We start from the raw sequence: 17,324 nt of genomic DNA, 5'->3' as shown, positions 1-17,324 counted from the left end.
GTCTCACAGCACCAGGGACATATGTTCAATTCCAGCCTCAGGCAACTGTCTGTGTGGAGTTTGCACATTCTCCCCGTGTCTGTGTGGGCTTTCTCCGGGGTACTCTGGTTTCCTCCCACAGTCCAAAGATGTGCGAGTTAGATGAATTAGCCGTGCTAAATTATCCACTGTGCTCAGGGAAGTGTAGATTAGGCCCATTAGTCAGGGGAAATGTAGAGTAATAGGTTCGGGGAATGGGTTAAGGTGGATTACTCTTCGGAGGGTCGGTGTAGACTTGTTGGGCTAAATGGATTCTATGAAAATGGGTGGCTGGAAAGAATAGTGCAGGAAGGGAAGGCTTCAGATTCCTGGACACTGGTACTGGCTCTGAGAAAATAAAGTCAAATAGATCACATTGAAACAGAACTGGGACTGAGGTTCTTGCAGGAACCTTTGTTAGTACTGTTGGAGGGCTTGTAGCTAACTAACTAACCAAGAGACAATAGCAGAAGAAAAGCAGTGTTTATAAAATATTTGGGAATTGGCATCGACAGAGAGAATAGCGAGTTAAACTGATGAGGTCAGAGTAATGAACAAAGAAGTGAAATCTAAATCAGGGTTCCTGTCTATGTAAGTGAATGCATGCAGTATAAGATTGGAGAGTTTCGCACAGAGATTACTATGTGGAAATATGATGTTCTGGCTCAGGGAAGGGCAGGACTAGATATAAATACTTCTATCCATAACCTTGTATCCACAAGGTGTTCAGAAAAGATGGAAAAGGACAAGGGAAGGTGCAGTCTTGGTTAAGGAGTACATCATAGAGCTGGAGAGAATCAGGATGTCTCAGAGGCTTCAAGCATATACTCAATTATGTCAGAGCAAAGGAACATAAACCATGTAATTGCTATTTTCTGGATTAGAGGTGCTGGAAGAGCACAGCAGTTCAGGCAGCATCCAAGGAGCAGTAAAATTGACGTTTCGGGCAAAAGCCCTTCATCAGGAATCAGCTCCTCGGATGCTGCCTGAACTGCTGTGCTCTTCTAGCACCTCGAATCCAGAATCTGGTTTCCAGCATCGGCAATCATTGGTTTTACCTTTGTAATTACTATTACCATGTCTATAGAACCCCAACTAGTGGGCAGGATGTAGAGGAGCAAATTTGCAGGAAAATTACAGAGCACTGCCAACATTATAATGACGGACTTCATTTACAAATTGAGACCTGGGATACTGGTAGCAACAGGGGCAACAAGAGGCAGATTGTCCTTGGTTGTGTGTGAGAGAGTTTCTTCGAGCACTGTGGGTGGGGTCCAACAAGAAAGGATGGACCTTTACACCTAGTCTTCAGAAAGGAGATGGGATGAGTGGATTAAGCATCGGTGGGTGGAACATTTAGGATCATTGTCTTGTAATGTTAAAGATGATAATAGAGAATAACATCCAACACTACAGAGTGAGTAACACCTATTGGCTGAGAGCCAACATCACATGAGGCAAGAACAAAGTGGGGCAGGATGGACTGAAATGAGTGATTAGCTGGAAAGACTAACCAACAATGGGCAACCTTTAGAGAAGAGACTGCTCAAGCACAGTCAGGGTATATTCCCTTAAATGGGAAAGGTAGGGCAAATAAATGCACGGCTCCCTGACAACAAAGGGGATTGAAATTAAGATAATGACGAAAAAAGTGTCTTTTGACATGTGTCCGATAGAAAATACACTTGAGAACGGAGAGGAATGCAGAGGGTTCAGAAGGGAGGTGAAAGGAGATAAAGATAAATTATGAGAATAGACTAGCAGCTTCCAACATCTTCTATTGTCACACAAAGAGTAAATTAGTCACAAAAGAAGTAGGCCCCATGAAAAACCTAAAAGGGCATTATAATGGAATCTAAACAATTACTTTGCATCTGTAGCAAAAGAGTGCTCCACCATCCCAGGCCATGCTGACCAAAGAAGAATCTGTCTGTAGAAGTATGCAAAGTATATTTAAAAAACTGTTGGTAATTAGGAGTTGACAAGACACCAGGATCAGATAAGATGCATCCAAGGACTTTGAACGAAGTGAGGCTGGAGGTTACAGGGACTCAGGCCAAAATCTCTCAGTCTTCTCTAGACTTGAGGGAGGTGTCAGAAAACAGGGTAGTTGCAAACATTATGGCCTTGTACGAGAAAGGTTGTAAAGATAAGCCCAACATTTGTGGACAAGTCTGTTTCACATCAGTGGAAACTTCTAAAATTTCATAACAGAATTAGTGGTCACAAGGCAAAAAACAGAGTTTATTAGTGAGAGTCAACATGGGTTCTAAAGGGAAAATCGTGTTCAACTAACTTGCTGGAGTTTTTTTGAGGAGGTAACAGAAAGTCTCAATGAAGGTAACAATTGACAAAATGGATGCTGCCTGCCAGAAGTTGTTTGATACAATGCCACGTAACAGACTGATGGGATACATTATCGGGCATGGAATAAAAGGGACAGTAGCAATGTGAATACAAAATTGGCTGTGTGATAGGAAAGATAGAAATGGTCAATGGATATTTTTAAGACTGGAGGAAGATTTGCAGTTGAGTCTCCAAGGGATCAATCGTGGATCCTTTGCTTTTTCCTGACATATATTGATGATGTAGATGCTGAGGTGCAGGAGACAATTTCAAAATTTGCAAAAGTGACGCAAAACTTGGAAGAATTGAAAACTGTGAAGAGGACAGTGTGGAACTCCAAAAGGAAATAGAAAGTTGTCAGATTGATGGCAGATGAGGTTGATTGCAGAAATGAAAGAGGTAGGAAGATCATATACAATAAGGTATAAGTCAAAAGGGGATACAGGAGCAGAGGAACTTGTGCTCAGATCATTGAAGGTGACAGAACAGGTGGAGCAAAGCTAATAAAACATAGTTTCTATTCAATACCCATTCAAGGTGATATTGATCTTGTATAGGTTAGTTGTCAGCTGGCGTACTGTGTACAGTTCTGGGCACTGCACTACAGGAAGTATGTTAATGCATTGGAGAGAGTGCAGAAGCAATGAGGAACTTCAGTTATGAGGACAGACTTAAGTAACTTGGAACTGTTCCAACTCAGGAAAAAGAAACAAGAATAAGACCATTAGATACAGGAGCAGAATTAGGCCAGGCGGACAGATGAGTCTGTTCCACTGCTCGGTCACGGTTGCACAAGGTGGTATGGCCAGGAGAGTGCAAGCAGCTTTTGAGAAGGTGAAGACAACACTAACATTTAGAACAATGTCAGCCACCCCGACTTCACAAAACATTTTAAAACGAAAATAAGTGCACAGTTTCAGCAGTACAAGACTATGTTCCTTTTTGAGCTGTAGGATTGTTAATCTTATTGATGCAGAGCACCATTAGGCATTGTGAGTAAAGGAAAAAAACCTGTCTGATACAGAACTTTGATTGGCCGAGATACTACTTGCTACATGAGGCAGCAATACTGCCACAGATGTTCAGAAATGGTAAATAGTAACTCTCTCTCTCTCACTCTCTCTCTCTCTTTACAAGAGTGAAAAGGATAAAAACTTAAGAGTCAAAAGGCAGAATGCTATTACAAGTTTAAAAATCACACAACACCAGGTTAGGAAAACCCTAGGTCCACCCGACTAGCTGTTAAACCAAGATCAACCACATCACTCCACAGGCAGTGTGACATCATAACTAAAATCAGAAGGAGAGAGAACTGACTCTCCAACTTGTCGGCTGCACTTTTGATCCTTAGAATCGTTTAGCTTTGTCTACTTGCTTCCACTCCTAATATCAGTATTAAACAAGAGAGGGTGAGAGAGAGAGAGAGAGAGTGAGAGAGAGAGAGAGAGTCATAGAGATGTACAGCACGGACACAGACCCTTTGGTCTAACCCGTCCATGCTGACCAGATATCCCAACCCAATCTAGTCCCACCTGCCAGCACCCTGCCATATCCCTCCAAACCCTTCCTATTCATATACCCATCCAAATGCCTCTTAAATGTTGCAACTGTACCAGCCTCCACCTCATTCTCCAGCAGCTCATTCCATACACGTACCACCCTCTGCGTGAAAAAGTTGCCCCTTAGGTCTCTTTTATATTTTTCCCCTCTCACCCTAAACCTATGCCTTCTAGTTCTAGACTCCCCGACCCCAGGGAAAAGACTTTGTCTATTTATCCTATCCATGCCCCTCATAATTTTGTAAAGGTCTATAAGGTCACCCCTCAGCCTCCGATGCTCCAGAGAAAACAGCCCCAGCCTGTTCAGCCTCTCCCTGTAGCTCAGATCCTCCAACCCTGGCAACATCCTTGTAAATCTTTTCTGAACCCTTTCAAGTTTCACAACATCTTTCCGATTGGAAGGAGACCAGAATTGCACGCAATATTCCAACAGTGGCTTAACTAATGTCCTGTACAGCTGCAACATGACCTCCCAACTCCTGTACTCAATACTCCGATCAATAAAGGAAAACATACCAAACACCTTCTTCACTATCCTATCTACCTGCGACTCCACTTTCAAGGAGCTATGAACCTGCACTCCAAGGTCTCTTTGTTCAGCAATACTCCCTAGGACCTTACCATTAAATATATAAGTATTCTAAGACTTGCTTTTCCAAAATGCAACACCTCGCATTTATCTGAATTAAACTTCATCTGCCACTTCTCAGGCCATTGGCCCATCTGGTCAAGATCCTGTTGTAATCTGAGGTAACCCTCTTCTACACCTCCAATTTTAGTGTCATCTGCAAACCTACTAACTGTACCTCTTATACTTGCATCCAAATCATTTAGGTAAATGACAAAAAGTAGAGGACCCAGCACCGATCCTTGTGGCATCCACTGGTCACAGGCGTCCAGTCTGAAAAACAACCCTCCACCACCACCCTCCATCTTCTACGTGTGAGCCAGTTCTGTATCCAAATGGCTAGTTCTCCCTGTATTCCATGAGATCTAACCTTGCTAATCAGTCTCCCATGGGGAACCTTGCCGAACGCCATACTGAAGTCCATATAGATCACATCTACTGCTCTGCTCTCATCAATCTTCTTTGTTACTTCTTAAAAATACTCAATCAAGTTTGTGAGACACGATTTCCCACACACATGTTGACTATCCCTAATCAGTCTTTGCCTTTTCAAATACATGTACATCCTGTCCCTCAGGATTCCCTCCAACAACTTGCCCACGACCGAGGTCAGGCTCACCGGTCTATAGTTCCCTGGCTTGTCTTTACTGCCCTTCTTAAACAGTGGCATCACGTTTGCCAACCTCCAGTCTTCCGGCATCTCACCTGTGACTATCGATGATACAAATATCTCAGCAAGAGGCCCACCAATCACTTTTCTAGGTTCCCACAGAGTTCTCAGGTACACCTGATCAGGTCCTGGGGATTTATCCACCTTTATGCGTTTCAAGACATCCAGCACTTCCTCTTCTGTAATCTCGACATTTTGCAAGATGTCACCATCTATTTCCCTGCGGTCTATATCTTCCATATCCTTTTCCACAGTAAATACTGATGGAAAATATTCATTTAGTATCTCCCCCATTTTCTGTGGCTCCACAAAAAGGCCACCTTGCTGATCTTTGAGGGGCCCTATTCTCTCCCTAGTTACCCTTTTGTCCTTAATATATTTGTAAAAACCGTTTGGATTCTCCTTAATTGTATTTGCCAAAGCTATGTCATGTCCCTGTTTTGCCCTCCTGATTTCCCTCTTAAGTATACTCCTACTTTCTTTAAATTCTTCTAAGGATTCACTCGTTCTATCCTGTCTATACCTGACATATGCTTCCTTTGAGAGCGAGAGAGAGAGAGAGAGAGACAGAGAGAGAGAGAGAGAGAGATAGCAGATTGTGAAAAATGCTTACCCAAGCTGTAGTTGGAACTGTGCTGTTGGGAGGCAGGGACGAGTGCCTGTATGATGTGTTGGCCTCAATCCTCTGAAGGAATTGCTGGTTTGCTCTGGGAATACACAAAGTCATTATGCATTTGAGCTCATTTGGGACATTTAAAAGAGAACACAGCCAAAAACCAAAAGTTGACTTCTACTTTCAACACAACTGCATTATTCCCAATACAGACAAGACTGATCAAAACTAGGTGGGGGAACACCAGTGGGTTAGAAACAGGATTAGTGCTTGAAAATCTTGCTTCCAAGAGAAACACATTAGTTGATAGGATGCCAGAGTGAAGAGATTTCTGGCACAAAACACTCTCAGTGTTATTGGAACATCTCTGAATCTGACACTTTGGTCTGGAGTTCTCTTTTGAATTTAGAATTTACTACTGCAAATAACGGAAAGATTAACAGCACTGCTGCTCACCTGTAAATTTACCAGGCAGTTTGTGGGGAGGAAGAGGTGTTGTTGTGAAGTAGGAATCACGGCAATTTCTAGCTGGACTTCACCATCACCCTCTCATCAGCTCATCCTCAAACTCCCGTGGGAGTAATGGGATTACATATCGCCTGTCAAAACTGCCCCAGGAGGTTAGGACTGGTCATAGAAGAATAAATGTGCTAATAAGGCTTTCCTCAGGAGAGCCCCAAGCTCTATAATGGGGGTGTCCAGAACATCAGCGCAAAAGATGCATTCACATTAATCTTCAGCCAGAAGTGATGAGTGGATGATCCATCTTGGCCTTCTCCAGAGATCCCCAGCATTGCAGGTACCAGTCTTCAGCCAATCTCATTCATTCCACATAGTTGGAGACACTGGATACTGCAAAGATGGTGCGTCTTGATGACATTCTGGCAACAGCACTGAAGATTTGATCTCCAGAACTAGCCATGCCCTGAGCAGTATAGCTACAACACTGGCATCCAAATAACAAAGTGGAAAACTGCCCACATATTTCATGTGCACAAAAAGCAGAACAAATCCAACCCAACCAGTTAACTCCCACCAGTCTACTTTCAATCATCAGTAAAGCAATAGACAGAGTACAGCATCCACTCGTAATAAGCAGCTCACTGATTCACAGTTTGGGGTCCACAGGGCCACTCAGCTCCTGACCTTATTAGACTCTTGGTCCAAACATGGACAGAAGAGCAGAGTTCCAGGGATGACGTGAGAATGAAAGGCCTTGACATCAATGCCACATTTATTGTGTCTCGCGGGATATTTTAAGTTTTAGTACATGGGCCTCAGTTATTCATAAGTTATCAATGGCTTAGAGCAGTGAACCAAATGTAATATTTCCAGATTTGAGGATGACAAAATACTCAGTGGCAATGTGTTGACATTAAGATGTAAAGCACCTTCTGAAGAATTTGGACAGTTAGTGAATGGGCAAGAGCAGGCAGATATAATATGGGAAAATGTGATGTTATTCACTTTAGCAGGTTCAAAGTGACCTAGGTACCCTTATTGATCAGTAACTGAAGGTTAACAAACAGGTGCAGCAAGCTATTAGGAAAGATAATGGATCACTAACCTTTTGTAGCAAGAGGGTTTGAGTGCAGGAGAAGTTGTTTTCACTAGAGTGTTGGAGGTTAAGGGTTACCTGACTGAAGTACATAAAAAGATGAGATCAAAAGTTACCAGATTATAGTCCAACCGGTTTATTTGCAATCACAAGCTTTTGTTAGGCTTGTGATTTCTAACGAACCTGTTGGACTATAACCTGGTGACTTCTGACCGTGTCCACTCCAGTCCAATACTCTCACCTCCACAAAATAAGAGGCATGGATAGGGGAGATAGGTGGAGGGAATGTCAAAGACGAGGTGGCATAGGTTTAAGGTGGGAGGAGAAATGTTCAAAGGAAAAAGTGTGAGGCAAGTTTGCTTTTAAAACATAGAGGGTTGTAGGTGAAGTGAGGGGAGGTGGAAGAAGCAGACATTTGCAACATTTAAAAGGCACTCGGTAGGGATTCCTAGAGACAGGATTTACATGCATTTGGAAAGGCAAGGACTGATTAGAGGTAGTCAACACGGCTTTGTGCGTGGGAAATCGTATCTCACTAACTTCATAAGAGTTGTTTGAAGAAGTGACAAAAGATTAATGAAGGCAGAGTGGTAGCCACTGTCTTTCTGGATTTCAGCAAGGCATTTGACAAGGTTCTGCATGGTAGGCGAGTTAGTAAGGTTAGATCACATGGAATCCAGGGGGAGCTAGCCAATTGGATACAAAATTGGATTGAATGTAGGAGACAGAGGATGATGGTTGAGTGTTGTTTTTGGTCTGGAGGCATGTGATCAGCAGTGTGCCTGCAAGGGTCAGTGATGGGTTCCCCCATTTTCTTGTCATTTATGTAACTGATTTGAATGTGGACATAGGAGGTATAGTTAATAAGTCTGTAGGTAACACCAAAATTGGCAGTGTAGTTGACACCGAAGAAGGCTATCTCACAGTACAACAAGACTTGATCAGGTGGGCCAAGAAGTGGCATATGGAGTTTAATTTAGATAACTGTGAAGAGTTGCATTTTGTAAGGCAAACCAGGGCAGGACTTAGTTAATGATAGGGTCCTGGGGAGTGCTGTCAAACAAATGTGTTTGGTATGCTTGCCTTCATTGGTAAGTGCATTGAGTATGTGAGTTGGGACACCATGTTGCAGCTGTAAAGGACTTTGGTGAGGCCACATTTACAAAAATATATTCAATTCTAGTCTCCCTGCCATAAGAATCTTGAAAGGGCACAAAAACGATTTACAAGCATGTTGCCAGGATTGAGCAATAGGGAGAATAGCTGACTAGGCTGGGGATATTTTCCCTGGAGCATCAGAGGCTGAGGGCTGACCTTATAGAGGTTTATGAGGGGAACAGATAGAGTGAATACCCAGGGTAGGGGAGTCCTAAAACTAGAGGGCATAGGTTTAAAGTAGGAGGGGTAAGAAGCAATTCCAGAATTTTGCAAGACCCACCCTTATGCCTTACATACAAAAGTCGAAGCAGAAATCAGGAGGCTGGATGGTATGCGAATAACCAGGAAGACCAATAAAGAGCATTTAGAGAACTTGGACATAGGATTTAAATGTTTCTCCAAGGCAGGTATATGCCTTAGGAGGGAAAAATGTGTTCCAGACACCCAAAGTGGCTTCCATGGGCTACAGAGTCGACAAGACCAGGTTACACTGGTTGGAAGATGAAGTGAGGGTTATTCAAGGTGCCCCGGAACTTAGACCTTTCCTTGGACTGGTGAGTTATTACAGGAAGTTTATACGTAACTTGGCCTCCATCCTGGCACCCTTACATCTACTGAAAAAGGGTCAGCATTGTAAATGGTCTCATAGCGAAGATGTAGCTTTTCGGGAAGGGAAGCAGCAGCTATCATTGTCTAAGGTGTTGGCACACTACGATCCTGAGCGAGAGGTGGTGGTGCTGATATGCAATGCCTCCCCATACAGTACTGAGGCTGTGTTGGTTCCCCCATGGCCCAACAGAGAGGAACGTCTGATGATATATGCTTCCTTGGCTTTGGATGATGCCGAACAAAGATTCTGCCCAAATAGAGAAAGAAGGCTTAGCGGTCATCTTTGGTGTGACAAAGTTCCATAATCCCTTTACTGATACACCATTGTAATAGTAATGGAACACAAACTGTTTGATAGTGCCCATAGCTTCAGGGCAAAGTCAGCAGTGGGCTCTTATTCTGAGTGCATACCATTACAAGTTGGAACAATCAGTGAGGCCAAGTGGTAAATGTAGATGCTTTGAGCCATCTCTCACTGCAGACACACCACTGGTCGTTCTGCCCCTAGAGTCCATTCTGGTTTTAAACTTTACTGGACACCCTTCTGGTCACCACTGACAATATCAAACTGTGTGGGAACAAAGATCCCCTCCTGGCAAAACTAAAACAGCTGGTGGTGATAGGGGAAACCAAAGGGCCATCACAACAAGAATGGAAACCTTTCTGGACCCGGAGAGACCAGATCACCTCAGAGGGCAACATTTTACTTTGGGGAGTAAGTGTGATAGTCCTGAGTAAAGGTCACTGCCAGATACTGGCTGAACTTCACCAGGGTCATCCAGGGGGTTTGAAAATGAAGGGATTGTCTGGTGGCCAGGATTGGATGCTGACCTAGCTGTGTTGTTGGGGCAGAGCCCGGAGAGCCAACATGGACAAATTATCACCAGCAGATCCCCACATTAGAGGAAATGGCCAAGTGAACCCTGGACTCAGTCCTTTCATGGGCTCTGCTTTTAGTCATTCTGGTAGACCATTCAAAGTGCTTGGACACGCAGAGAGGTCATTCATCAAACAGGGACAACAGTTGAAAAGTATCCTTTGCAATACAGACTCCTGGTCACAGATGATGAGCCATCATTTACCGGCAGGGAATTTGAGTGTTTCCTAAAGTTGAATGGTATTCAGCATGTAAGGTCGGCTCCATTACCATCCACTGTCCAATGATCTGGCAGAAAGAGCAGTCCAAACTTTGAAGTCGGGCTTAAAGTAATAGGCTACAGCCTCACTTAATACCATACTGTCCTGGTTCCTGTTTGCATATAGGACCACCCCTCACACAATTACAGGGACAATTCCATTGGAGTTGCTATTGGGGAGAAGACTCCATGTTGGGTTAAATCTGATTTTTTTTTCCTGAATGGAGGGGCGGGTGGTGGTGGTGGCAGTGAAACAATACCAGGAATGCCATGACTTACAAACTTCAGGTAGGAGAGATTAGCTATCTTAAACAAGCACATGGACCACATGGGGAAGGAGCAAAACATAACCAGCCCCTCAGAACCAGAAAGGCTGTTAACACCCCGGGCTCTCTCCTCCTCCTAGCAAAGAAGCCAGAGGATAAGACGGACGTGGCAAATGTCGCAACCTCAAGCCTGTTACCACCAGAAGAATAATGGCTGAGATGGTCCAGGTACAAGAGGTGGTCTACTGTCTGTACATGCTACATCACCTGAGGCACAGTCAGGCAAACTGGACCAGGTTCAAAAGAACCCCAGGAGAAGCTACAGGAAAAATGGGTCTATATCCCTGGACTCAGTGTATCCCCAACTTGTAACTGTGTGCACTCAGAGGGCTGTAGTGATTGGAATGAGGTCAACCTGATATGGGCTGTCCCTGATTGGGGTGTTAATCAGAGTCCTGGCTGACAGTGGTTCAGATTCTGTACACACATTGAGCTGGCACAGAGCTAGCTGAGTCAGTGTCTTGTACTACGCACGTGCTAACAGAGATGAGGTGACAGCATATTGGCCTTCATTGAGTTAATTCATGGATGTTCACAGTGCAACGTTAAACACCATTGACAACTCAAGGGTTATACCCAAAAGGTCTACCTTTTGAAGCTGCCTGGTTTGCTGTGTTCTTCCAGCCTCCTGCTTGTCTACCTCAGATACTGAAGCAGTGCATGTTCAAATGCAGCAGAATCTAACAAAATATACAGATTTGAGCTGATAAGCGAAAAGTAATATTAGTGCTATAAGTATCAGACAGTGACCATCTCGAACAAGAGAAACTATCCATTTCCCCTTGACACTCAAGGGTATTATCAACAATTGCCTGGATAATGGCAGCTCTGCATTAGCAAGCAGCCGAACACCACCCTGGACAAAACAGCTCACTGAATGGCACCATATCCACAAACATCCACTCTTATCACCACCAATTCTCAGTAGCTCAGTACCATCTACAAGATGTACTGCTGAAATTCTCTCAGGCCTCTTTCGACAGAATGTGGAGGAGTTGGTGTTGGGCTGGGACAGACAAAGTTTACAAATCACACAACACCAGCTTATAGTCCAACAGGTTTGTTTGGAAGCACTAGCTTTCGGAGTACTGCTCCTTCAATCAGGTTGTCAACCAAAGCTAGTGGTTCCAAATAAACCTGCTGGACTATAACCTGGTGTTGTGTAATTTTTAAACTTTGTCCTTAGACAGCCCTTTTCAAACCCCATGACTTCTACCATCAAGAAGGACAAGGGAACACTACCACCTACAACATCCCCTACAAGCTACTCACTATCCTGACGTGTTTCTTCAGAGTCACTAGGTCAACTCAAGCTCCTTCCTGAACATATCTGGGTGTACCTACATAAAATGGAGTGCAGTGGTTCCAAAAGACTACTCACTACCACTTTCTCAGGGGCAGTTAGGGATGACCAACAAATGCTGGCCCGACCAGTGATGCCCACATGAATGAATTCTACTGCAATCTCACTCATTGTTATTATCAGAACAGGGGATGCAATGGCTTGTGTGGGCATTTGGCATTGTAATTTGCACTGTCGCTTTACACTGGGGTTGAAACTTCAAAATGATCTCCCGTGAGGGCGAGATAAAATTACGAGAGAACTCAACGCAGTCACTGCTGAACGTTTAGGAATTCAGTCAGCAGTCTGGACTCTGGGTGGTGCAGAGGGTTAAACAGAGTGAAGAATGGGATTTGAATTGATAGCACTGTTAGACCATAAAACACAGATGGAGAATTAGGCCATTCAATCTATCAAGTTTACGTCACCATTCAATCATGGCTGATATTTCTCAACCCCATCCTCCTGCCTTCTCCCTGTCACCCTTGATCTCCTTATTAATCAAGAACCAGTCTGTCTTCTGTGACAATAAGATCCGCTGATTCATCACCTTCTGGCTGAAGAAAATCCTTCTCACTTTAGTTCTAGTGAGTTGACCCTTCACTCCGAGCCAATGACCTTTGGTCCTACTGTCTCCTAATGGAAGCATTTTCTCCATGTTAACTTGATTCAGGGCTCTCAATATTCCAAGTTTCAAAAACTTAGCCTCCTCATCTTTCTGAACTTGATTGAGTACAGATCCAGAGCCCTCATTGCTCCTCATATGACAAGCTCATCATCCCAAGAACATTCTCACAAACCTTTGCTAGACCCCCACCAAGGCCAGAACATTCTTAGATATGGGGCCCAATACTGATCAATATTCAAAATGCAATCTGACCACAGCCTTACACACTCCTCAGTAGTACATCCCCGGTCTTGTATTCTAGCCCTCTTGAAATGAATACTAACATTGAATTTGCCTTCCTAAACTGCAAACTGAACCTGTACGTTAACCTTAAGGAGTCAGAGTTCCAGATTCTTCGTGCTTCAAATTTATGAAGCTTTTTCCCATTTGGAAATTAGTCTAAGCCTCTATTCTTCCTACCAAAGTGCACAACCTCACACTTTCCCACATTGTATCCCATCTGCTACCTAAGTCGGAGCGCAGAGCTGGTCGGGAAGGTAAGTGATTGTCATTTAAGACTTACCTCGGCGCCAACAGTCCTTTTGCAGCAGAGAGAGGTGGGAGCTGGGCGGAAGTGAGGTCGGAGCACAGAGCTGGTCGGGAAGGTGAGTGATTGTTACTTGAGTGGAGAAGGAACCCGAGACACTACACGTATAGTGTCTCCCACCCTCCCTCCTCCTCTAACCTAAAAAAAGGACTCAGTCGGTTGAACAGGTAAACTACTTCGTGTTCGTGTTTTGGAGACTAAGTGTCGAGTTATGGCAGCGCAGGCAGTGGAATGTTCCTCCTGCAGGATGTTTGAGGTAGGGGTGACCATCGATGCTCCTGCCGACCTCACAGACTGCGTTAGGGAACTGGAGCTGGAATTGGATGAACTGAGGATTATTTGAGAGGCTGAGAGGGTGATAGATAGAAACTACAGGGACATAGTTACGCCAGAGAACAGAGGTAGCTGGGTAACAGTTAGAGGTGGGAAGGGGAGGAAGCAGGCAGTGTAGGGATCCCCTGTGGTCATTCCCCATAACAATAAGTATACAGCTTTGGATACTGTTGGGGGGGCGGCCTAGCAGGAGTAAGTGACCCGCTGCAGTAACCGGGTCTCTGGCACGATGTCCGGCTCTGAAGCTCAGAAGGGAAAGGGGGAGAGGAGGAGAGCGCTAGTTATAGGAGACTCTGTAGTTAGAGGGACAGACAGGCGGTTCTGTGGACATGGGCGAGACTCTCGGTTGGTTTGTTGCCTCCCAGGTGCCAGGGTCCGAGACGCCTCGGATTGTGTCTTCAGAATCCTTAAGGGGGAGGGTGTGCAGCCAGAAGTCATGGTGCACATTGGCACCAACGACATAGGTAGGAAGAGGGGTCGGGAGGTCATTCAGGAGCTCAGGGAGTTAGGCTGGAAGCTAAAAGCTAGGACGGACAGAGTCGTCATCTCTGGGTTGTTGCCGGTGCCATGTGACAGTGGGGCAAGGAATAGGGAGAGAGTGCAGTTGAACACATGGCTGCAAGGATGGTGTAGGAGGGAGGGCTTCAGGTATTTGGACAATTGGACTGCATTCTGGGGAAGGTGGGACCTGTACAAACAGGACGGGTTGCACCTGAACCAGAAGGGCATCAATATCCTGGGGGGTAGGTTTGCTCGCACTTCGTGGGTGGTTTAAACTAATTTGGCAGGGGGATGGGATCCAGACTTGTAGTCCAGCAAGTAAGCTAGCTGTGTGTCAGGATGTCCAAGAATGTAGGGAGGCTGTGGAGAAGGTAGCGCTGACAGGGAATACTTGCGGACACAGAGATGGGCTCAAGTGCGTATACTTCAACACAAGGAGTATCAGAAATAAGGTGGGTGAACTTAAGGCGTGGATCGCTACTTGGGTCCACGATGTTGTGGCCATCACAGAAACGTGGATAGATGAGGGACAGGAATGGTTGTTGGAGGTTCCTGGTTACAGATGTTTCAGTAAGATTAGGGAGGGTGGTAAAAAAGGAGGGGGTGTAGCGTTGCTAATTAGAAATGGTATAACGGCTGCAGAAAGGAAGTTCGAGGGGGATCTGCCTTTGGAGGTAGTATGGGCTGAAGTCAGAAATAGGAAAGGAGCAGTCACCTTGTTGGGTGTTTACTATAGGCCCCCCAATAGCAGCAGAGATGTGGAGAAACAGATTGGGAAACAGATTTTGGAACGGTGCAGAAGTCACAGGGTCGTAGTCATGGGCGATTTCAACTTCCCAAATATTGATTGGAAGCTCTTTAGATCAAGTAGATTGGACGGGGCAGTGTTTGTACAGTGCGTCCAGGAAGCTTTTCTAATTCAGTACGTAGATTGTCCGACCAGAGGGGAGGCCATATTGGATTTGGTACTCGGTAACGAACCAGGACAAGTGATGGGCTTTAGTGGGTGAGCATTTTGGTGATGGTGACCACAATTCTGTGACTTTCACCTTGGTTATGGAGAGAGATAGGTGTGTGCAACAGAGTAGATTTTACAACTGGGGGAAGGGTAAATACGATGCTGTAAGACAGGATCTGAGGAGCATAAGTTGGGAGCATAGGCTGACAGGGAAGGATATCGTTGGAATGTGGAACTTTTTCAAGGAACAGGTACGACGTGTTCTTGATATGTATGTACCTGTCAGGCAGGAAAGAGATGGTCGTGTGAGGGAACCTTGGTTGATGAGGGAGGTTGAATGCCTATTAAAGAGGAAGAAAGAGGCTTACATAGGTAGAGGAAACAAAGTTCAGACAGAGCGTTGGAGGGATACAGGATAGCCAGGAGGGAGCTGAAGAAAGGGATTAGGAGAGCTAAGAGAGGGCATGAGAAATCTTTGGCGGGCAGGATCAAGGATAACCCCAAGGCATTTTATGCGTATGTGAGAAACATGAGAATGACAAGAACGAGGGTAGGTCCGATCAAGGACAGTAGTGGGAGATTGTGTATTGAGTCGGAAGAGATAGGAGAGGTCTTGACTGAGTACTTTTCTTCAGTATTTACAAATGAGAGGGACCATATTGTTGAAGAGGAGAGTATGAAACGGACTGGTAAGCTAGAGGAGATACTTATTAGAAAGGAAGATGTGTTGGGCATTTTGAAAAACTTGAGGATAGACAAGTCCCCCGGGCCTGACGGGATATATCCTAGGATTATGTGGGAAGCAAGAGAGGAAATTGCAGAGCCATTGGCAATGACCTTTTCATCTTCATTGTCAACGGGGTGGTACCAGGGGACTGGAGAGTGGCGAATGTTGTGACCCTGTTCAAAAAAGGGAATAGGGATAACCCTGGGAATTACAGGCTGGTTAGTCTTACTTCGGTGGTAGGCAAAGTAATGGAAAGGGTACTGAGGGACAGGATTTATGAGTATCTGGAAAGACACTGCTTGATTAGGGACAGCCAGCATGGATTTGTGAGGGGTAGGTCTTGCCTTACAAGTCTTATTGAATTCTTTGAGGAGGTGACCAAGCATGTGGATGAGGGTAGAGCAGTGGATGTCGTGTACATGGATTTTATTAAGGCATTTGATAACGTTCCCCATAGTAGGCTTATGTGGAAAGTCAGGAGGCGTGGGATAGTGGGAAATTTGGCCAGTTGGATAGAGAACTGGCTAACCGGTCGAAGTCAGATTAAATGGTAAATATTCAGCCTGGAGCCCAGTTACGAGTGGAGTTCCGCAGGGATCAGTTTTTAGATTTAGATTAGATTACCTACAGCGTGGAAACAGGCCCTTCGGCCCAACAAGTCCACACCGACCCACCGAAGCGCAACCCACATTTACCCCTTACCTTACAGGCAATTTAGCATGGCCAATTCACATGACCCGCACATCTTTGGACTGTGGGAGGAAACCGGAGCACCCGGAGGAAACCCACGCAGACACAGGGAGAATGTGCAAACTCCACATAGTCAGTCACCTGAGGCAGGAATTGAACCCGGGTCTCTGGCGCTGTGAGGCAGCAGTGCTAACCACTGTGCCACCCAGTTCTTGGTCCTCTGCTGTTTGTAATTTTTATTAATGACTTAGAAGAGGGAGTCGAACTGTGAGTCAGTAAATTTGCAGACAATATGAACATTGATGGAGTTGTGGATAGTGAGGAGGGCTGCTGTCGGCTGCAAAGGGACTTAGATATGATGCAGAGCTGGGCTGAGGAGTGGCAGATGGAGTTCAACCCTGTCAAGTGTGAGGTTGTCCATTTTGGAAGGACAAATAAGAATGCGGAATACAGGGTTAACAGTAGGGTCCTTAGTAAGGTGGAGGAGCAGAGGGATCTTGGGTTCTATGTTCATAGCTCTTTGAAAGTTGCCACTCAGGTGGATAGAGCTTGTAAAAAGGCCTATGGTGTATTAGTGTTCATTAGCAGAGGGATGGAATTCAAGAGTCGTGAGGTGATGTTGCAGCTGTACAGGACCTTGGTAAGGCCATATTTGGAGTAATGTGTGTAGTTCTGGTCGCCTCATTTTAGGAAAGATGTAGATGCTTTGGAGAGGGTGCAGAGGAGATTTACCAGGATGTTGCCTGGAATGGAGAATAGGTCGTACGAGGATAGGTTGAGAGTGCTAGGCCTTTTCTCATTGGAACGGCAAAGGATGAGGGGTGACTTGATAGAGGTTTATAAGATGATCAGAGGAATAGATAGAGTAGACAGTCAGAGACTTTTTCCCCAGGTACAACAGAGTGTTACATAAATTTAAGGTGAAGGTTGGAAGGTAT

The 17,324-nt window shown here is 45.0% G+C and overlaps 1 protein-coding gene across 4 annotated transcripts in view; it reads right to left on the bottom strand.

The window, feature by feature from the left end:
• Positions 1–17,324, bottom strand: part of epsti1 (epithelial stromal interaction 1) — a 90,949-nt gene that overhangs the window by 14,355 nt on the left and 59,270 nt on the right. For all 4 annotated transcript variants that reach the window (XM_060832848.1, XM_060832846.1, XM_060832849.1 and 1 more), the window contains one exon: positions 5,835–5,928. In XM_060832848.1, coding sequence (XP_060688831.1) covers positions 5,835–5,928 — 94 coding nt within the window. The remainder of the gene's footprint in view (positions 1–5,834; positions 5,929–17,324) is intronic.

The sequence above is a fragment of the Hemiscyllium ocellatum genome, chromosome 12 (assembly GCF_020745735.1).
Source record: "Hemiscyllium ocellatum isolate sHemOce1 chromosome 12, sHemOce1.pat.X.cur, whole genome shotgun sequence".
Lineage (NCBI taxonomy): Eukaryota > Metazoa > Chordata > Chondrichthyes > Orectolobiformes > Hemiscylliidae > Hemiscyllium > Hemiscyllium ocellatum.
This window is presented reverse-complemented; position numbering and strand designations above follow the sequence as displayed.